The 22,840-nt window shown below is 34.5% G+C and overlaps 1 protein-coding gene and 2 long non-coding RNA genes across 24 annotated transcripts in view; 2 read left to right on the top strand and 1 right to left on the bottom strand.

Annotated features, from left to right (window-relative positions):
• LOC100880040 (zinc transporter ZIP1-like) overlaps nt 1-15,740 on the bottom strand; it is a 39,763-nt gene extending 24,023 nt beyond the window's left edge. Inside the window, exons 1-8 of one of the 9 annotated variants that reach the window (XM_076530945.1) lie at nt 11,156-11,251; nt 11,028-11,082; nt 4,899-5,150; nt 4,210-4,377; nt 2,995-3,156; nt 2,753-2,914; nt 1,804-2,011; nt 423-549 (exon numbers count right to left, since the gene is read on the bottom strand). In XM_076530945.1, the coding sequence (XP_076387060.1) occupies nt 423-549; nt 1,804-2,011; nt 2,753-2,914; nt 2,995-3,156; nt 4,210-4,377; nt 4,899-5,122 (1,051 nt within the window). In that variant the 5' untranslated portion in view covers nt 5,123-5,150; nt 11,028-11,082; nt 11,156-11,251. Of the gene's footprint in view, nt 1-422; nt 550-1,803; nt 2,012-2,752; nt 2,915-2,994; nt 3,157-4,209; nt 4,378-4,547; nt 4,619-4,898; nt 5,151-5,869; nt 5,976-6,723; nt 6,972-6,995; nt 7,183-11,027; nt 11,083-11,155; nt 11,252-15,599 lie in introns of those variants that run through there. The other 8 variants (XM_012287122.2, XM_012287121.2, XM_012287124.2 and 5 more) reach the window with 8 other exon arrangements.
• Nucleotides 2,385-3,329, top strand: LOC143264326 (uncharacterized). The gene is made up of 2 exons (XR_013038014.1): nt 2,385-2,591; nt 2,663-3,329. It is a non-coding gene; the product is annotated as an uncharacterized LOC143264326 (long non-coding RNA).
• LOC105662683 (uncharacterized) lies at nt 5,994-22,788 on the top strand. 14 transcript variants are annotated; one of them, XR_013037992.1, is made up of 17 exons: nt 6,104-6,463; nt 6,547-6,788; nt 7,150-7,203; nt 7,999-8,419; nt 8,548-8,617; nt 8,678-8,890; nt 11,013-11,307; nt 13,451-13,741; nt 13,814-14,268; nt 15,435-18,232; nt 18,362-18,472; nt 18,815-19,086; nt 20,271-20,455; nt 20,555-20,896; nt 21,034-21,249; nt 21,309-21,901; nt 22,201-22,788. It is a non-coding gene; the product is annotated as an uncharacterized LOC105662683 (long non-coding RNA). The 14 variants fall into 14 exon arrangements; XR_013037974.1 differs by having other exon boundaries at nt 5,994-6,117; nt 6,256-6,463; nt 7,999-8,890; XR_013037975.1 differs by having other exon boundaries at nt 6,073-6,213; nt 6,277-6,463; nt 7,999-8,890.
• The last annotated feature ends 52 nt before the right edge of the window (nt 22,789-22,840 follow it).

Genomic DNA, 22,840 nt, shown 5'->3' with positions numbered 1-22,840 from the left:
TATTCAACGCGACAAAAATCACCGCAATAGAAGACAGCGAGTCTACAACAGTATCTCCTACAACTGCAGACACAACATTTCAGTAGTTGATAGCAAAGTGTTAACGACACTTCTAGTCGATAAGCTTCATGCATAATGATAATTCCGTTGCAAATAAGTTTTTCAATTACCGTACCGGTCGTAACCTCTGGTGTAACCGTCGCGTCATTTGTTTCAATTTATTGTGACGTGTTCCCGGATACTCTCGTGACTCGATATTGTTTACGGGAAGAAAACTCTGATCGACTACCATTTTGCCTTAATCGCAGAACCGGTTTTTTTTAACGATTAGTTTCCCTCTGATTCTTGTTTGTTGCTCACATGCATACAGTCGTTCGCTGACCGATGCTTGAATATTAGTTGATAGTAAATTTTGTACTTACTGACTAGCTGAAGTCCGAACATCACGATGAATCCTACCAGAATTGATAGATATTGTTTGAGGCCGGTCCTGTGCTCCTGGAGGATCTCGAAGAACACTACGTACAGTAAAGTTCCAGATGCCAGACCCTGTATTTCAACAGACAAAATTTGTTTGAGAAATGGAAATATAGGAATGTAGATACTTAGAAATACATCTCGTTATAATACACAGCTATTTATCGAATAAACCGACTTAAAGCTACTTGCATTTTTTTCCTTATTTATTGAACGTCCCTCGTAATAGATTATCATATATCAAGTGTCAACTTGGAAACAAAGTAAGACCGATAGAGGCTTCATAAAACACCATTTGTATCATATCAATTTTAAATGAAACTTTCAGGAAAATAATTCCATAAACTTTTCCCTGATATTGCCGCTATGTAATGGCTGGTTATCAATTATCGCAAATAATGGTTTCAGAAGTTTGTGGATTTTTCCTTGATGGATTTCCTCGAATACATTCCTCGAAGGAAGCCACCGATAATTCAATACAATATTTAGAGAAAGCATAGCTGTCGAACCAATGACGAAACGTTGGTTGGTAAATAATGAAGATACATATGAATTTTCAAAAGCTGTCCCAAATTCGCGACGTATATGTAGATTGTTCAAAAAACTGTGTTAGAGAAATTACATGATCTAAAAGGCAAATTATGTGGTGGAGGTAACTTTCTTCCATATGGAAATGGAACTATGTATCTTTGAATGCGCCGTTCGATACGGTTTGTCATTCTCTATACGAGACAATTCTAGTAGACGGTCTTTAGTTTAGAAAGTATTTTCATTCTTGTATCGCGGAATATCGTTCCAACGTAGCTGATATGCTCCTCATCTCATACTTTAAAGCCTATCGAATCTTTGTCGAAGTTATCAGATCTGATACCCTCAGATTTTTTATAGGGATGTATAAAATATAATGATACAACAGAGGTGTGTACTAACAGATTTCCGTGGAAATAGAAAGAGTTGGAGAAATATTAAGAGTCAGAATGAATGTGCATTCAAGCTGAAAGACATACTTTCGAACTGCAACTTTCGGAAAGTAAGCGTTAAAAAATGAACATTAGTACAGGTTTCACTATCCAGTATAAAAATGACAATATCTTGTAAACTAATAATTTTTCTGTGACTATAAGTGACTTAATTTATGCAGAGAATTAACAAGCTGCATCAAAAGGTACAAGGTGCTGTAACTTAACCTATGTATCTTCTCAATACATCCATGTAGAAAGATACTACATTCGCCCAATAATTTGCCTCTTGAAATCATGTAATTTTTTTCTAAAATATTTTCGAAGGTTTGAATGGGACTTGAAATAGAAAGAAAATGGCGTGTACCTGCAGAAGAACCGGAAGTATACCATTTGCAGCGGCGCTTTCGCCACCAACTAGTAACATTCCTATGCCGATCCCTAAAGGAGAGACAACTGCGAATGTGCAGACGTAAATTACGGAAAGGTAGGTTCTGGTGTTCAACGCTAGCAATTCTACGCCTATGCAGAACGCTATGACAAATTTATGGGCCGCCACTGCCGCGAACATGTACCTAGAAACGGAATAAACTTTCTTTAGAAAAAAAATGACGTGGGTCACAAGGAGATAAGTTTTGTAATTCATGATAAGAAGGAAACCTCTCCCATATTTTATTGTTGTCAAGTAGAGGAAATGAAAATAAGATATCAGATGTGATCAATCTTCTGTTAGTCATAAGTCAATACAAGGTTTATCTACTAATTTCTTGCTATTTACTAAACATCTTTGCTGTTGGTCACTGATATGCTTGTTTTCAATTTCAAAGTCTAAAGGCGGGTAATTCGTTTTAATATACGAGTTAAGATAATTTTTAACTTATTAGAATTTCTTTTAAACTATCATTGTGTAAATGTATGATTTCATAAATAAATATATAGGGACGACATTTTTATATTTACGAACTTTCAAATGTTTAGACTTTGTTTCTGTTTAACCTCTTCAGAGATACTCGTCGATGTCAAGATTGTTTTTAAAATCATCAACCAAAGGTCACATATGTGAATGTCACCATTGTTTTGTACATGATATCTTTTGGAATTTATTTATGCAATTACTACAGATTTGAAATAAATAAAATATAATTACACAAAAATGTAACCTTAGAAACATTATTCCTGAAGAGGTTAAAATGAACTGCTATTAATGAAAATGATTTATTATTCAGTCTTCATTGCTGTACTGAATTTACCATGAATATAAACGGGCATACTAATGTACAAACTTCAACTGGTTGTTTATCAAAAAGTATATGTACCAAACGTAAGAAGCTGAACTTTCCAGTCCAATTGCGAGTCCTTCGAATAATTCATGCACGGATAAACCCAGGATTATTAATAATCCCCGTAGAGAACTTATGACGAAGTCATCTTTCTCGTCCATTATGACTGGCAAGTGATGCGAATGGCCGTGGCCGCTACTGCAACAATGAATGTATTTTTATCTTGTGTTATTTGCATACGATTCGCAGCGTGCAGTTTAATAAACATCTATTCTTACTAGTGTGAATGCCCATTGCCGCAATTAGGCAGCGTTTGCCCATTTTCGACCAATTCGTTCGTACTACGACTGACGTCCTTCTTCGAGTATTCGTCTTTTTGGTTTTCCTTTTTCCGCAAATGACTGTGCACCGACTCTTCTACCAAATACATCAAGAAGAACCTGCGGAAATATGTAATAGTTTTAAAAAAGAATTTTTTAATTTAAAAATTTTTAATTTACAAACTTAAATTTTGAAATTTATAAATTTTCATATTTTTAAGATTAAAAATATAAATTTGTAAATTTTATAATTTGTAAATACAAGGTTATGATAATTAAGTGCTGATATCGAAGTTTCACGTATGTGACTCATTTCATAATTTTTTTCCCGCGCATTTCTCGGTATGAGGCGTTATAGCGAAATTCCAACTTCATTAGAAAACAGATTCTAAGAATTGTCTCATCTTAGGGATACGCGGAGCTCTAAATCCACAGGTGCTTTTCATAGTATTAAATGCCATAATACTCTTTGTGTCTGCGATCATAAACTGTACACAATAATAAGTGTATAGGTTATGATAATTTGAACTTGACACTTGCTTCAAAGCCGTATACCGCACTGTCCAGGTTTACGATATTAATTCACGAGGGTCGATACAAATATTGGAATCAGACAGTATTACGAGTGACATGAATAATGTCTTGTGTATATTCTGAAGTACATAAAATAGTTAGTCAATTACATTGAAACGAAATAGCTACATTTATGTCTTGCCAAATTCCTTTACATTTTGACATAGGACAAAATTACAATTAAGCGCTTTCTTCGTTCGAATTTCTTGCAGGATCTAGAAGCGTTCTTTGCAACATCGGTCAACTAGCGCTCTCTATCCTTCATAGGACACATTTTCTACATGTACAAATTGTAACAATGTGTGCTTAGAGATCATAATAAAAGTTGCAAACAACTCATTAATGCTTTTAGGCGCCTATAAAGCTTGTTATTTAGCGATAAATAATTTATGATCTTAGCCACTGTGTCACCTGATAGTGACTCACATTATCATTCAAATTCGTATTAAATCTAATTTCACTTTACTGTAAAGAATCATTTAAGATGAAGAAAGAAAATTCGATGTCTCGAAATTTAAAAGATGGCGTAACCTTTTGATACATTCCGGTTATAAAGTTTAGTAATCATTTGTTAATTTGATAAATAAATACTTCACTCACCCGGCACACGTAAGTGTTTCAGCCAGTGAAAAGCTAAGCTGAGGTAGCTTCTGTTCCTCTATGAGATGTTGCACTCCCTCCTTCACTTCCGGTAATAGATGAAGAAACGTGGTGCAGAATAAAACGCCACCACCGAATCCCAGAAGTAGACTCACTACCATAGTGGACCTACCGCAACAAAATCACTAATTTACCGACCTGTTTCACTCTTGCGTTAGTAGGTAAGGTTACGTCACACAGGTTGCATTTGTAATTACGCATTACAACACGAAACCGAATGCATTATGATCGTCGTTGCGATAATGGAATCCGCAAACTTTGAAACTTGAGGTGTTTACCTCCAATATGTACGTGACCTGGTTTGAAGTGGTTTATCAATTTGATCAAGGGACATCTCTGAAGGTAAATGATTTCAAGCTGTACAAAAACGCAAACTATATTGTCACAGAGCAAACTAAAATTAAACATTTGATTTCCAATACTTTGGAAAATTCCTATGTTCCTAAATTCCTAAATTTTTAATCTCTCAAATTTTTTAATACTCAAATGTATGTGAAAGCTCTAAATTTATTTTCACAAGAAAAATTCGTAGTCTTTAGATTGAGTGTTACTTTTGAAACTTCTTGTATGTACGTTGACGCCTGTACGACTTATACCCGGAAGCGTTAAATATGTAGAAGTATCGATACCTGGGATTCCCAACACCGCTTGTTTTCCATTTTAAACATTTAGCCACTTGCATTGGTATTATACCCATGCAAGTACTGACTACACATAAAATGACCATGGTAACTCCTTTTGCAACAAGTACATCGTGCATCTCTTGTTCCTCGTCATGGTGTTCTTCCTCATCATGGAAATGAGCTGAAGTAATGAGTCTTTCCATGAGAAAGTTATCTTCTGATGGCGACATGGCTACTATTATCGACGGTCGAGATGTTCTGAAAAAAATAAACCGGTGCATTATAATTTACATACGTATATCTATTCAGGGAGGAACTAGTATGGTCTCGGGTCTTTCAAAATTAGAAAATTTCTAAATCCTTTGTTCCAGAATTTCCAAATTCTCAATTCTCAAATTTTCAAATTTTTAAATTCCATTTCTGATATTTCTAACCTTCCAAATTTTAAAATATCAAATTCTCAAATTTTTGAATTCCTAAATTTTCCATTCTCAAATTTTTGAATTCCTAAATTTTCCATTCTCAAATTTCCAAATTTTTAAATCTATAATTCAGCAATTCCCAAAGTTATAAATTTATAAATACCTCAAATCTTTAAATTAATAAAAATTATGAACAATATTAATATTGTTGAAGAGTAGTAAATAATTATAATCGACAAGAAATTAATTTATAATATATACAACAAATATGTTGATTCCAATCAGGCACTTAATCTTTCTCATACGTCGGTAAAATCGTTGCACCTGACTCTTTTGATATGAAAATTTAATTTCAAATACGTGTTCTAGTAACAAACAAACGATTGTCGTTTGAGTTCTTTAGATCACTATCGCAGTCTTTAATCATTATGATTTATAAAATCGCCTTGCCATTAGTATTACGTTTATAGAATCGAAATTACAATATTCTCGGTAACTTTTTACTCTTCGGAAAACGAAGACTTCTTTTTTATCAAAGTAAGATTTGATACGTACTTTATCGTATGGCTGAAGGATTTATTTTATCGACTGTTGCGTACTTCTGTCGTACGCCATTCTCGTTTGCGTGGCAATGTAACGGAAGCTGCGCAGAGTTTCAACTTTAAAAGTTTATTTACAAACTGCATCAGTAACAAAACAATTACATTATTCTAATTTCAAGCGAGATCGTATTCTACAGAATTCATAAATTTAAATAAGTAGTTCTTAAAAAGTACATTAACACTCGAACTGCAATGATTAAGGTTATAAGATTTTTACTTTTAATTGAAGAACGATGTATTGTTATCGCTCTATGATATTAAGAGACCCATTTGTTACGATAATAACGACATTGACAGGTACAGTTTATTTTACGTTTATTATCTTTAATACATTTTTAGTTTATTTCTCGATCGATGTAGAAAAGCAGAAGGCAATTTAATTGTTCTTTCGTAACACGAATGTCTATGAACATCAAATACGAAGGTATTGAATCAGGTGACGATTACGTGCCACTTGAAATTGTTTAGATACAATACTCGATATGGACGTCAATCCATTTCACAGTTTGAAAAGTATGTACATTCAACACGGTAGTTACGCATAAAGGTAAGTGAATAATAAGTACGTCAAATATCGTGTGTCAATAAATTGCATGATCTTAATAAAATTGTTTGTTTTCGTATTCGTAGGTGCAAAAAATGACAGTTGCACGGACAATACGAGCATTCTGTAACTTTATCGCCGTTCTTTGTCGGAATGTGCAGATGCTACGAAAAACTTGACTCAGGCAGACAGTTATTGAATTACCACCGAGATTACGTGAAATCAACCTCGGCTAACATTTTAGTGTCAAGATAAGTACTTACAATGTTGTGCTACGTAGGGCTGTGGATATACCAGGATATCTAATATTTCTTATATAGGATTGCAAGTATGCTACTAGTAAAACAGAAATTGTAGATTGCATTAAGTAATGGAGGTTATTATCAATTATAACCAAAGTTACAAATAAAAATTCACATTGAACACGTGAAAAATCTAACTCGGTCAATGTCGATATTTTAAACGAAAGTATATATTTAAGATTGATAAATTGTACGGTTATCGTATTTTATATGAAGTGATGTTGGCAACTTACCGTTTGAAATTTAATTCGTTAGCCGAATGAACGTGGCAATGTTAACGGCGCGACACCTGTTTGCTTTGTTCAATGTTATTTTTAGTCGAGAGCACTTCAGGTGTTACGAATAGTCGTCAGAGTCGACACACTTCTAATCACTCAACTTTTTCAGATGGATATATATATGAGGCGGCGTGGTATTCGATTCGATTCCGCTGTGATCAGTGTAAGTAATAAGCTCGCTCGCGATAAGATGTACTACCTGTTGGAACCGATGACATCGTATCTCTCTTCATTCTTATAAGAATATAGATACTGCACATGGATGGGTAGTACTTCGTAGAAAAAAAATAGGGATCATGTCTATTTTAGATAAAGATTAATTTTTGATATGATTTAATTAACTTCACTTAAGATGTAGATTAATTTAGCTTGACTTGAATTGATTAGATTTGATTAAGTTTAATTTAATGTACTTTATTTTGCATTCATTTTATTTAACTTAATAGATACTAAATTGTCTAGAGTCTAGACGAATAAATCCAATTTTTAAATTAAGACATTTTGAAATTCGTGTATCACCAAGTTTACAAATTGTCGGTGTAACCCGCCAAAATTCAAATGGCGTAACGATGACGTCATTTTCCGTAGCATTAAAAATAAACCTAATGTATATTCACAAATCGAATTGCAACATTTATATGAATTAAAAAACAGTAATTTTTAGACGTTAAGTAACTTAAATAGATTATTCATTAAAAAATTGTAAATTTATTATTTAGATCCATTTTTGATTGTATATCAACTTGGGGGGTATATCTTGTTTATCTACATTGTTTATGGATGTCGATTAAAAATATAAAACAAGTAGGTCATTCATCATTCGATAAAACCGATTATCGCTATCTATATTCAAAAGTGTAATTAGGAACGTGTTAATTGGAAAATAAGCTGTAACCCTATATTGAATTTTTGTATTATAGAACATATTGATTCTGATGTAATTATGCATACGTTCCAGATGTACATTGGCATCAAAGGAAGAGAGCCATCCTTTATCTCGACACGTGTATTGTTTCTAACACGGCGAAGATACTGTTCTTCAAGTTTCTAAATTCGACGGATGAATACATTTCAAATTCCTGCTATGAAGATTCCTCAACCTACTGAATCATTAGATGTGACTCACGCGAGTCTCGAATACATTTATATTTCTGATTTAACGCATTCTACAATGTTCGATGTCTCGACACCTTTGGACTGGTTTGATGCCAAAACATATTCCATTACATTTGATGCAACACATTGACGTAATACTTTAACACATACGATCTATAATGTAGATGCGTCTTTAATACAAACATATATGATTACGTTTGTTGTCTTAGCACATTTGAATGACTTGATGCCTAAACATTTGATCATTCAATGTCATACACTCAGTTAAGTTTGATGCCTGCCAGTTCCGCCTTTATTAATTATAACCTATTGAATTATTATGAAATATTTAATACAAATAGACGTTTTAAAACGTTCAGTCTAATTTGATGCTTTAACGGACGCTCAACAGGTTTGTGGTAATGAATGCAGCTTAGTAAGTATTCCAAAGGTCCATTCGAAGAACCGATGGCGCAAATAAGGTGCGTGAGACACCGCTTTGTTAAGGTTGTATCCTGGTTGAAAGAATCGGAACTTTTAAGGACAATGGTGCTACGCTCGGGGAACTCCTTTCACGTTCGCTTTCGACGAAAACTAAATGGTTCGAATGATCGTTAAAAACGGGAACAACTGGAAGGAGAGGCAGGGACGGATGGTACTACGTAGTACCAGAGCTCGGGTGCAGTGAAAGTATGATCGCAATGCCCCTTTGAAAAACTGGGGAGAGGGAGAAATGACTTTTGCGTTTATCCAAGGTAAACTACAACTGTTTGAGGTAGTCGTGTTCGATCGATCAATCTTTTTTCGCGACTAGATTCCAGCATCGAAGTTGAATTTTGATTTGGAATATATAGTAGAGAAGGAGAGGGCGGAATTTAGCGAAAGATGTCGACAGTATTGGTGTTGTTAGAACTGTTAGAGCTGTCAGTAGATCTTGTGGAACCTTTTATTATATCGCAATGTTTTCTATTGCTGCTTTGTATTACTGCGTGTTATATTGTCATGTATGTTGGATCTACATGTGCTCTAACATCGCACGTTGTATTGTGACGCGTTGTACTACTATGCATTGTACCACCATGTGTTGTATTATCACGCGTTGAATTCCCACGCGTTGAATTACCACGCGTTGTATTACCACGCGTTGTATTACCACGCGTTGAATTCCCACGCGTTGAATTGCCACGCGTTGTATTACCACGCGTTGAATTACCACGCGTTGTATTACCACGCTTTGAATTACCACGCGTAGTATTACCATGCGTTGAATTACCACACGTTGCATTACCACGCGTTGTATTACCACGCGTTGAATTACCATGCGTTGTATCACCACGCGTTGAATTACCACGCGTTGAATTACCACGCGTTGAATTACCATGCCTTGTATTACCACGCGTTGTATTACCACGCGTTGAATTACCACGCGTTGAATTACCACGCGTTGTATTACCACGCGTTGAATTACCATGCGTTGAATTACCACGCGTTCAATTACCATGCGTTGAATTACCACGCGTTGTATTACTACGCGTTGAATTACCACGCGTTGAATTACCACACGTTGCATTACCACGCGTTGTATTACCACGCGTTGAATTACCACGCGTTGAATTACCACGCGTTGTACTACCACGCGTTGAATTACCACGCGTTGTACTACCACGCGTTGAATTACCACGCGTTAAATTACCACGCGTTGAATTACCACGCGTTGAATTACCACGTGTTGTATTACCACGCGTTATATTACTACACGTTGCATTGTCACGCGCTGTATCACCACATATTACATTGCCACGCGTTATATTGTAATACAATTGTAAATTCGAACGTTTTTGAATTTCTAAATACCACAATCTAAAAGCTTGAAAACCTGTAAATTTCCAAATTGGAAAATTTGTAAATTTCTGGATTTAATCTATAATTAACATAATTTGGAAGTTTATATATTTCTAAATATATATAGTTTTGTTTTTCCAATTGCTGTGCGTTGGCGACCATATAGCTGCAAGTGTTCTTAAGGACCTTGTGCGGTAGAAGTAAATATTTTTGAAGGTGTTCTGCCATTTTCACATTGTTCGTGTTTTTCAAGATTACCATCGATATTCTCTACCGAATATTATTATAAACTTTAGTCAGTAAACTACGAAGCCTTGTAATAGTGTCTTCTTCTTTATAATCTATATTAATCTTTCACTGAAATTTTTTGTAAGATATAATGCTTCATAATTAGATTGATAAATAATACCATAGATTAATAACTTTTTATTAACTTTAAGCTACGCATTCATTTTTGGTATCTGTGATATATGTACATGTATTATAATGCGTCGTGTGAAAATCCTTTTAATCTTTAATCAACATTCCACGTGCAAATAAAAGTTCCATTGTTATCGAACTCATAAACTCACTTTTATGCCGGTACTATTTGTATTTGCGAAGCTGTTACCCTATTTTTTATCGATATTTGCACGTGGTTTCTACATATTGCGTATGTATATGTTAACGCAATTCAGTCAAATAATTTCATAATTGATCAGGTTAACGCTGTTACACTACACTGTATAGCCGTTTCGCTTCACCGGTGGTAACTTGCTAATTTCTAGATTTGGAACTCTCGAAATTCCGTAATTCGTTCATTCGAATATTTAATAAATTCACTTGAAAATTTAAAGTCAATTTGAAAATCTGAGATATATAAATTTGAAACTTTGAAAGTTTGACAATTTGACAAGTTAAAAATTAAAAATTTATAATTTAAGCAATTTTATCAATAGATAATTTTGCAGTTTGATAATTTGACAATTTGGCAATTTGGAAATATGTTCAATATGAAAATTTGAAAATTTTGTAATTCAGTAACCGTCATTTCAGGAACAACAGTTTTACCCGAGGTTGTTGTCAAGCTGGTTCTCCGTTCACAAGAAAAATCAATTCTTTGGAACTGAAACGATCCAAACCGATGAACACAAATCACTCAACAATAAACATCCGAAGAATCTATAACAAGAACTCACGGTTGGAATACTCCCTCTTTTTGTAGGATCTAACGTTCAGTAAAGAAAGAAGCGGTCTTGTTTACGAGCTAGACGCCGTAACGTGCGCGTTTTGACGACTGAAGGAAACTAAGATCACTGATTGGTCGGTCAGTGTATCCACGGTCAGTTGGGTACGTGTACGCGAAACCTGTTTCGTTCGACATAATCGTCCAAAAAGCCGATGCGGACGTTAATGAGCTTCGCCACTTTTTCCCTCTAACCCTCTGACAGCAGACATTTTGGTAGTCGCGCCATACAACTGATCTTCAGCGAATTTTACTCCTTTGCTGGGCAAACTGGACTCTTGTTATATTGCCATTTTGGACGTCTTTGAAATTTTTAGATTTTTGGAATTTCAAATTTTTAGAATTTCACGTTTTTAGATTTTACAATTTTTGGAATTTCAAAGCTTTAGATTTCCAAATTTTTGGAATTTCAAATTTTTAGATTTTTTAATTTTTGGAATTTCAAAGCTTTAGATTTCCAAATTTTTGGAATTTCAAAATTTTAGATTTTCAAATTTTTGGAATTTCAAATGTTTAGATTTTTCAATTTTTGGAATTTCAAAGCTTTAGATTTCCAAATTTTTAGATTTTTTAATTTTTGGAATTTCAAATTTTTAGACTTCCAAATTTTTGGAATTTCAAAGTTTTAGATTTCCAAATTTTTGGAATTTCAAATTTTTAGATTTTTTAATTTTTGGAATTTCAAATCTTTAGATTTTCAAATTTTTGGAATTTCAAAGCTTTAGATTTACAAATTTTTGGAATTTCAAATCTTTAGATTTCCAAATTTTTGGAATTTCAAATTTTTAGATTTTTTAATTTTTGGAATTTCAAAGCTTTAGATTTCCAAATTTTTGGAATTTCAAAATTTTAGATTTTCAAATTTTTGGAATTTCAAATGTTTAGATTTTTCAATTTTTGGAATTTCAAAGCTTTAGATTTCCAAATTTTTAGATTTTTTAATTTTTGGAATTTCAAATTTTTAGACTTCCAAATTTTTGGAATTTCAAAGTTTTAGATTTCCAAATTTTTGGAATTTCAAATTTTTAGATTTTTTAATTTTTGGAATTTCAAATCTTTAGATTTTCAAATTTTTGGAATTTCAAAGCTTTAGATTTACAAATTTTTGGAATTTCAAATCTTTAGATTTCCAAATTTTTGGAATTTCAAATTTTTAGACTTCCAAATTTTTGGAATTTCAAAGTTTTAGATTTCCAAATTTTTGGAATTTCAAATTTTTAGATTTTTTAATTTTTGGAATTTCAAATCTTTAGATTTTCAAATTTTTGGAATTTCAAAGCTTTAGATTTACAAATTTTTGGAATTTCAAATCTTTAGATTTCCAAATTTTTGGAATTTCAAATTTTTATATTTTTAGATTTGTAGAATTTTAAACTTTTAGAGGTTTAGATTTTTGGAATTTCAAATTTTTAGAGTTTTAAATTTTTGAAATTTCAAATGTTTTAATTTTAGATTTTTCAGAATTTCAGATTTTTAGATATACAGATTGTTAGACTATTAGACTGTTAGACTGTTAGACTGTTAGACTGTTAAACTGTTAGACTGTTAGATTGTTAGACTATTAAACTGTTAGACTGTTGGATTGTTAGACTGCTGGATTGTTAGACTGTTGGATTGTTAGACTGCTGGATTGTTAGACTGTTGGATTGTTAGACTGTTAGATTGTTAAATTATCAGATTGTTAGATTGTTAGATTGATCGATAGTCAGATTGTAAGATTGTCAGATTGTTAGATCCTTAGATTCTTACATTATTCGACTTCAGATCCTCCACATATTTAAATTTCTATATTTTAAAAATGTTTAAACTGTTAACTATCCAACTTAGAAAATCCTTAAATACACAAATTCATTGCACACTCTACCTCAATGTATAATATTGTAACAGCGTTATAATCCACAATGGATACATGTCGACACTACACATCAATGTCGAAACAAAATGCGTGTCGCAGCGAGAGGGTTAAACTCGTCCGCTCTTATTAATCGTCGAAAGAATTTAACCCTATGAACTGTTGGGACGATTCTCACTCACCACTTGCCGCTGCACTAATACAGCAATTGTAGAGGCGATTGTTTTGTCGGCATATATTTATCATTTCTATTTACGTTTCAAATATTTGCGTTCATTACTCACGAGTATTTCATAACCCAATCGGTACGTTTAAAATTATCGTTCGAAGGCTTCGAGTTAATGTTCCTCTATCGCAAAAAAAACCTTTGAGTGTAAAGAAATAATTAAATTGCAGTCTCGTTCGAGCATTCACTGAGAACCGGTTTCCCGGGCTTGAGGTTGAAGATCGGATGGGAATAGTTCATTAATTGATCGTAAATGAGTAGTAAACGTGAACGAGGAATCGAGAGAAGGTTACAGAGGAGTAAATCAATTGGTCATTGGTTAAGTCAGGGTCGTTTCGATATCAAACATTTGCGGAGAATTTGAAAACCACAATGTTAAGCCTGTCACTGGAAAAACTTTGACCTTGACCTTCAACTGCAAGGTCAATTATTTATTATATCGTGGAATAACAAAAAGTCAGGTGAGAACCTTGAGATACTAAAATTTCATTAACAATTTCATTTAAAATAAAGTTACTTTAATTATGTTACAGAGAGGTGCATTGCGATCGTACGAAATTCTCAAGGACTAAAGTATTTGATACGAAACGACATGAATGAAGATCTAAAACAATGATTCCCAAGAACACATTCCTTCTTCTGTGTCATCTAATTTGAAGATCCTACTTTTTTAAACACTGCATGTTTCTTTCACGAAGATTCCGTGAAACATTTTCCTCAGAAAAGTTGATTCGTTGTACGAAATTAACGATACCCTGTTAATCGAAGCGCGACTGTATGCGTTTCATTCTGTGCAACAGATCTTTAAGATCAGTATTTCAATTGCGTAACGGTATCAATAGCTGTTTGAGATAATTGGAAACATTGTCACATGTGAGCTGAACTCGGTTATGACTAAAAGGAAGCGAGACTTTTATTCAAAAGAGTACATTTCGAAAGACGTGACTTGAATTAACGTCAAAATTTAGCTGCAGCGAGGAAGGAGTAGGTGAGATCATAGTAAAAAGATAAACCAGTTAAATTCGTTATAAATAGATTTTATAGCTGAGTGTACTACGATGATTTTAAATAATAAGAAGCTTGTTATGACGCACCTCATGCGTCTCGTGTTATGGAAATAAATTGTCTCGTGTGTTTTGTACTACGTAACGAATGGGTAACGCATCTTGAATATTTTACGCTACCTGATGCAATAAATGACGCGCGAGGTACTTTCCACGGTATGCGAAGTGAATGACGCACCTTGTGCGTTTTGCACTGCATAATCAAATGGATGTTGCACCTTGTGTTGGTTTGTTTATGTGGTACAGTCAATGACGCACAAGGTACGTTTTGCACTGTATAATTAAATGAATGTTGCACATTGCATTGGTCTGTTTATATGATACAGTCAATGACGCACCTTGTGCGTCTACACTGTATAATCAAATGGATGTTGCACCTTGTGTTGGTTTGTTTAGGTGATGCAGTCAATGACGCACCTTGTGCGTCTACGCTGTATAATTAAATGGATGTTGCATCTTGTATTGGTCTGTTTATATGATACAGTCAATGACGCACAAGGTGCGTCTACACTGTATAATTAAATGGATGTTGCACCTTGCATTGATCTGTTTATATGATACATTCAATGACGCACCTTGTGCGTCTACGCTGTATAATTAAATGGATGTTGCACCTTGTATTGGTCTGTTTATATGATACATTCAATGACGCACCTCGTGCGTCTACACTGTATAATCAAATAAATGTTGCACCTTGTATTGGTCTGTTTATATGATACAGTCAATGACGCACCTTGTGCGTCTACACTGTATAATCAAATAAATGTTGCACCTTGTATTGGTCTGTTTATATGATACATTCAATGACGCACCTTGTGCGTCTACGCTGTATAATTAAATGGATGTTGCACCTTATACCGGTTTGTTTATATGAAACACACAATGACGCACCTCGTGTGCCTTACACTATCAAACTATTGATCTACTCGTACATGGTAATATTGTACAATTTCAATAAACTCACAAAATGTAAAAATTTATATCTCAAGAACCATATCAAAAAATTTTGAAACTTGACGTTATTAAATTTGAGAATGATACTTTACTATAAAATAATAAATACGTACTAATAAAATAATGTTCATTGCAGAAAAATTCGATAATAAGGAAAATTTGACAGTCGTGGAAAATGTTATTTGAAAAAACTGGAATTGACAGTTGGTGTCAGATTATCACAGATACACAGAATGATTCATTTTGGCACCAGACACACCTATTTGTGGGAAACAGATAAAAAAAATAAATTGTCGTTTACCCGGAACGAACCGTAAATCTCGATGCGACAGGGTGAACAGTGGCGAACGACGTAATCCGAACGGTTGCTGGCACTTGTAGGAGGCACCGGTCGCGGCGAAACAGTGCACTGACAGTCAGATGCGTGAATGAAGAATACAGCGTTGAAAGAGAGAGAGTAAGCTGCGCCGGTGGAGGAAACTTTCATACCTGTTTATCGGGATTCCCTGGCGTGCGCGTCCCTCCAACGACCGGGGAATCTTGAGGATGAGTTAAATCAGCGATCACCCTGCTCACGTGCGCGGACGTGACGTATTTGCAAATATAGTAGACTCTCGTTATATTGCCACGAGTCTATAGGAAAATAGATCTAATAGATTTTGATGTTAGGTTGATCTGCAAGTTTTGTTGTTTAACACTGGTTGGCGCGTTTTTAGTTCCATCGTTCTTGTACTGGGTTTTAGTGAACCCTAGTAGTTTTAATCGGTTATTGTGCTTTAAGTATGAATTTTGTTGTACATTTCGATGGTTGGCAATATAATGGGTTGTTAATGCTAAATCTTGGTAGTACAATGCGTTGACAATATAATGTAAAGTAAATACAACGCACCACAAATTTAAGGCACCAGTATGACGCGTTGTTAATACGATTCATTGTAAATACCACGTGCTACAAATTCAATGTGTTGAAATACAATGCATCACAAATTCAATGTAAAGCAAATACAACGTGCCACAGGTTCAACGCATCAGTACAACGCATTGTTAACACAACTCATTGTAAATACCACGTGTTGCAAATTCAGTGCGCCGAAATACAACGCGCCACAAATTCAATGTAAAGCAAATACAACGCGCCACAGGTTCAACGCATCAGTACAACGTATTGTTAATACAACTCATTGTAAATACCACGTGTTGCAAATTCAGTGCGCCGAAATACAACGCGCCACAAATTCAATGTAAAGCAAATAAAACGCGCCACAGATTGAACTCATCTGTACAACGCATTACTAATACAATTCATTGTAAATACCGCGTGCTGCAAATACAGTGCGTTGTTAATACAATGCGTAGCGATTACAAAGCTAAGTAAATACAATGCGTGGTGAATACGGCGGTAAGCAAATATAAGACTTGACGTATACAACGCTAAGCAAATACAGTGTATGGCGAATATAGCACATCTCAAGTACCACACATTGTCAATACAATGTGTCATTGATACGACGCACTTGTAATACAATCTTTTGCAAACTCAACAGTCTGCAAAACTGATTGTCCATACAATAAACAATGCATTGTTTAAATAACGCTCCACAAAATACAACATATTGTCAATATAATATGTTATCAATGCAATTGAAAATGTAATACGTGGTAGAACAACACATTACTAATGCAACATGTTGCTATAAAGTACAATTATATATACTCCTACTTTTAGATGCATTGTGTGGCAATACAATACTTATATGTACAACACGTTAGTAATATAATGTGTGACTATACTTCTTTCAGTAAATTATTTAACGTTTAATGAAGCTTTTAGAATGGTATATATTGATCAGAGAAAAGGGAACTATGATGATAATACTATCATGGTAAAGTTCATAAATTTGCTTGGAAGATGACAGATGTTGAAGAAGTATTAAGTAGTATTAGTAGTAAAAGAAGTATTAAGTAAGACTGTTAAGTAGATGTAAATACTGTTAAGTAGATGTAAATACTGTCAAGTAGATATAAATACTGCTAAGTACATACAAATACTGTTAAGTAGATATAAATACTGTTAAGTAGACATAAATACTGTCAAGTAGATATAAATACTGTTAAGTAGATGTAAATACTGTCAAGTAGATATAAATACTGCTAAGTACATACAAATACTGTTAAGTAGATATAAATACTGTTAAGTAGACATAAATACTGTCAAGTAGATATAAATACTGTTAAGTACATACAAATACTGTTAAGTAGATATAAATACTGTCAAGTAGATATAAATACTGTTAAGTACATATAAATACTGTTAAGTAGACATAAATACTGTCAAGTAGATATAAATACTGTTAAGTACATACAAATACTGTTAAGTAGATATAAATACTGTCAAGTACATACAAATACTGTTAAGTACATACAAATACTGTTAAGTAGATATAAATGCTGTTAAATAGATATAAATACTGTTAAGTAGATATAAATGCTGTTAAGCAGATACTTAAATACATGTTAAAGTTTATTAAGTATACGTTAAAGTTTGTGAAAGTGGCAATATAACAAAACCTACTGTACCCCGTTTCGTGTCCAGCATCTGCTTAACAATCGCGGCAGGATCAAGTAGAAGATAGGGTTGAGCTTGTATCTTATCCGGCCGATTAAACCGGAAATACGATCTTACGATGCTGTAAGCTATGCTCAACGTTATCCAGATGGAATCCATCGCCGCCAGGGATTCCCTGAAAGAACTGCAAATCGTTTCGAAGAAATTCTTTGTTGCTTTCTTTTGTTTTGCAACTGTATTAAAGCGGAAGAATGATTTTTGTGTTGAAAGATCCAAATCTTTAAATTTATCGATGTTTGTCCGATAATATGTTACTTTTGAGGCGGAGTTCTTGAGTGGATATCCTGTGTACATTTCAAGTTAATCAGGTATAGTTGTATCAATGCGATTATATCAATTTTTAATATCGTAAGATAAGAAAGGATAAAGTGTTATCTTCATATTTTGTTTAAACGTTAAACAGTTTTTCTTATGTGGTATATTTTTCTATTTCGCAGAGGACGATTTTTGTGTCAAAAGTCAAGTTGTGTCAATGTCAAAATGTTTCAAGCAGCATTTTTAATTCGCAAGATTATTTCGGTATCGAGCCTATCAAGAAAACTATTACTGTAAGTAGTCGAGATTACGATTATCAACTTTTCCTACGCGTTCCCCTGGTATACTAAAATGGCACTAGCGTCATCCTTTATTCGCCTAATTATGCAATCTTCCAAGGTGACTGATCAAGTGTTGTCACCTCGTCTTTATTCGTTTTGTTTCCATTCGTTCTGTGATATTAACCTGTCCGCAAAAAATTAATGACCTATTCTCATTCGGTTATGCACGCTACATAACTGGAACGAAATCATGAATTGCTTGTTAACAACCTAAGTATGTTTACGATATTGTTTTTTTCTTTAAAGCGTCTTGCAACTTATTCTAATTGGAAGTTCTCGTCCATTTTTTCACAGGTACGTCATTACAATGACTAATCATCAGCTGTTGGAAAACACGGAAATACATGCAACGAAATGTGTGCGGTAATTTATGTGTACAGTCATTATCTTTTTACATGACTTTATAGCATCGATTGCTGAATGGTTGGCGACGAGTTGCAATCGAAGTATGAATTACGTTGGAAATTTTAAGTGGCGGATCTTTAGGAGTATGATAAATTGAATACAAATGCAATAAATTAACGAAGTGTTTTACTTGTTTTGTCTATGCTATGAAGGTGGAGTATGTGAGTATGTCAAGCTTATATTCTGAGATTCCTAGATCCCATACTTTTACATTCTTCAATCACTATATGTTAGATTAGAGTATTCCCAAATTTCAACATCTGTCATAATGCAAATAGATCCCTATCTCCCTAGATTTCTATCTCCCTAGGTCCCTATCTCTCTAGGTCCCCATCTACCTAGGTCTCCACATCCCTAGATCCCCATCTCCCTAAGTCCCCATCTCTCCAGATCCCCATCTCCCTAGGTCCCCATCTTCCTAGGTCCCCATCTCCCTAAGTCCCCATCTCTCCAACTCCCCATCTCCCTAGGTCCCCAATTCCGTAAGTCCCCATCTCTCCAACTCCCCATCTCCCTAGGTCCCCATCTCCCTAAGTCCCCATCTCCCTAAGTCCCCATGTCTCCAAGTCCCCATCTCCCTAGGTCCCCAATTCTCTAAGTCCCCATCTCTCCAACTCCCCATCTCCCTAGGTCCCCATCTCCCTAAGTCCCCATCTCCCTAAGTCCCCATGTCTCCAAGTCCCCATCTCCCTAGGTCCCCAATTCCGTAAGTCCCCATCTCTCCAACTCCCCATCTCCCTAGGTCCCCGTCTCCCTAAGTCCCCATCTCCCTAAGTCCCCATGTCTCCAAGTCCCCATCTCCCTAGGTCCCCAATTCCCTAAGTCCCCATCTCTCCAACTCCCCATCTCCCTAGGTCCCCATCTCCCTAAGTCCCCATCTCTCTAAGTCCTCATCTCTCCAGATCCCTATCTCCCTAGGTACCCATCTCTTCAGGTCCCCATATCTCTAGGTCCCCATCTTCCTAGGTCCCCATCTCCCTAAGTCCCCATCTCTCTAAGTCCTCATCTCTCCAGATCCCTATCTCCCTAGGTACCCATCTCTTCAGGTCCCCATCTCCCTAGGTCCCCATCTTCCTAGGTCCCCATCTCCCTAAGTCCCCATCTCCCTAAATCCCCATTTCCCTACGTCCCCATCTTCCTAGGTCCCCATCTCCCTAAGTCTCCATCTCTCCAACTCCCCATCTCCCTAGGTCCCCATCTCCCTAAGTCCCCATCTCCCTAAGTCCCCATCTCCCTAGGTCCCCATATCACACAATACCCCTATAGCTAAATATTCCCAAATTACAGTACCCTCCAATATATCCCTAAATCTTGACATTCTTCTATCATACGCATATATTTCCAGATATACTACAACTTTGAATTGGAGTCCTAAAGAAGAGTGAAACCATGCAGAGTTAAGAATAATGAAAATCAAATTTACAAATAATTATTTATGTTCAAATGTATATGTATAAGGAAATCCCGAGTGTCATTAATTTGTTCTCGAGTCATACACGCAATCCATTCTTTAATTCGCAAGATGAAGAAGTAAGATATAAAATTCACGACCAACGCATTTCCATCTTAACTGGTCGTATAACTAGGGAATTACCATTGCGTCATTTCTAATCAGAGAATCCTTTGCAGGTAATCGGTAATGGAAGGAACCGATTTATTCGAATTGTCTTCGCCTACGCCATGGATCATTGATTCTATACTGGTACCGGAATGTAATACGGAAAGAAACATTTTTTATTCTACGGCCCGCGCGAATACGCTGGAATTTTCCTGTTAGAGGTTATCGTACAAGGAAGTGAACGGAAACTCGGGTCTTCCAGACTGGTTGATAGAGGTTGTCCGAGAAAGAGGACAGAGAAAGCAGAAATATTATGCGAGCACAAACAATGATTCCAGAGAAATTAGTATTTGGATGATGCTGGGTGGAGAATAATAAGAAAAGATGTATGCGAATTGTTCTTGGATGGAGGGGTATATAACCTCAAATTTATATATCTAGAATTTTTGTATGTCAAGGAAAGAGTCAGATTGTTTTCATCCATGGTTGACCCTTATTATATTGCATCTTTGAGGATATGTTATATTGTATCTATTTCGATTTGTTATAGGATCAAGCATTATATTGCCACGCGCTATATTGCCATGTTGTATGACGACACATTGCAGTAAGACAGGGTGCATGATTATACGACGACTTGCATTACATCGCATTGTACTGCAGAATACTGTAACACTCAGTTCTAAAATTCAATATTCTAAAAATAATACTTGAATACCAATTGATATTATAATTATAATGAGCAGGGAAACAGAATGTAAAAGGGGTAAGGATGAAATGGAAAGCTAGAACGTGTGAATATCTTCTAAATGAATAATGTTACAGGTATGTGATAGGAACTGAAGGATTGGCAGAAAACCATTTAAATGCCAAGGATAAATGCGATTCTACATTTCTTTCCATTCTTTGGATAACTGTTGGGAAAGCAATAAATATGAGTTGTTAGAAATGATATTACAGAGCAATGGCTAGAAGAGTCAGAAGAAAGAGATACAAAGTTTCTCTTGTTTTTATTTATCTGAAAGAAATTATATTTCTTTGAAAGAAATGATAGTAAAATTTTGATGTCGACGTGAAAGAGAGAATCAGCTTTTTGTGCATGCTGTAATAATTTTGCAACATGGTAAAAGTCAATGAACTTTAAAATCATATAAATTGATGAAGATTTATTTGGAACTATCATTGGAGACACTTTGGAATGCTATCACGAGTCGATTCTAGCTAAATTTGGTAAACAAGTTCTTTTTTTAAAAAGAAACATCTGTGAGAATGTTTTTTCGAACGAAAAGCTTTTATCATTGCAGTGTTATTCTCTATATTACCGACGAGATACAGTATAGTATGCAAACTGTTCTGAATACATAATCCTCATATTAAGACCTACAGAATATATCATAAGCAGTATAAAATCAATATTAGTGAGTATGTAGTGAATATACAGCATATTAATCAATAAAATCAGTCTTAATTAAATTAAAAAAAAAAAAAAATGAAACAAGTGGCGCCATCTCTCCGGCGAACAGGGTGAACTACACACTTTTGAGACAGCAGGTTCATTAGTTCACACAAATGCCGCATGACGGCGCCACATGTTCCATTTTTTTTAAATTTCGAAAAATCATCATGTTCTTAATCACGTCAAATTTTGTAAATAAGTTCGTTTTTTAAGTAAGGAAATATCTGTAAAAATAGATTAAAAAAAATATACTATTTTCAGATGATTCCTGCTTTGCCGACGGTTCATATTTAAAATATCTACATGGAAATAATGTCCAAAGATCTTAATGAAGATGTTCTGCAGTACATGGTGTGATACATTCCAATTGCTTTGTTGGTAATGAAGGGAGTGACATAATGCAGTCTCGCTATATGGCCAATTCCGATTTGTAGACTTTCGTGGATGCTGATACCACATTTTTCTTATTATAGTTAGTTATTATTGTTAATATTTGAAAACTTGTTAGTTCCAGGTTTTCAAGTATGGAACTATCAAATTTAAATATTTTAAATGTTTAAATTCTAGATTTAGAAAATTTCAATTTGCAAATTCAAGAATGTTAAACTAGCAAATTTTCACACCTAAAGGTGTTTATAATTTTGAAATTTTTAAATATGAAATTTAGGAATTCAGACCCTAGCAATGAAGTAATTTACAAATTTAAAAATCAAGGTACTTTCAAGTCCTCAAGTTCCCAATCTTGAAATTTTCAAATTCTGTAATTTAAAATAATAAATTTAAAAAGTAGCAAATTTAAAAATGCATCTAAAAACGTCCAAAAAAATCACCATATTAAAGATATACTTATAAAATACATACTTGTACAATGTACTTAATGTATCTACAAATTGAGTCAATA

This window comes from Megachile rotundata, chromosome 1, assembly GCF_050947335.1.
Source record: "Megachile rotundata isolate GNS110a chromosome 1, iyMegRotu1, whole genome shotgun sequence".
Taxonomy (NCBI): domain Eukaryota; kingdom Metazoa; phylum Arthropoda; class Insecta; order Hymenoptera; family Megachilidae; genus Megachile; species Megachile rotundata.
This window is presented reverse-complemented; position numbering and strand designations above follow the sequence as displayed.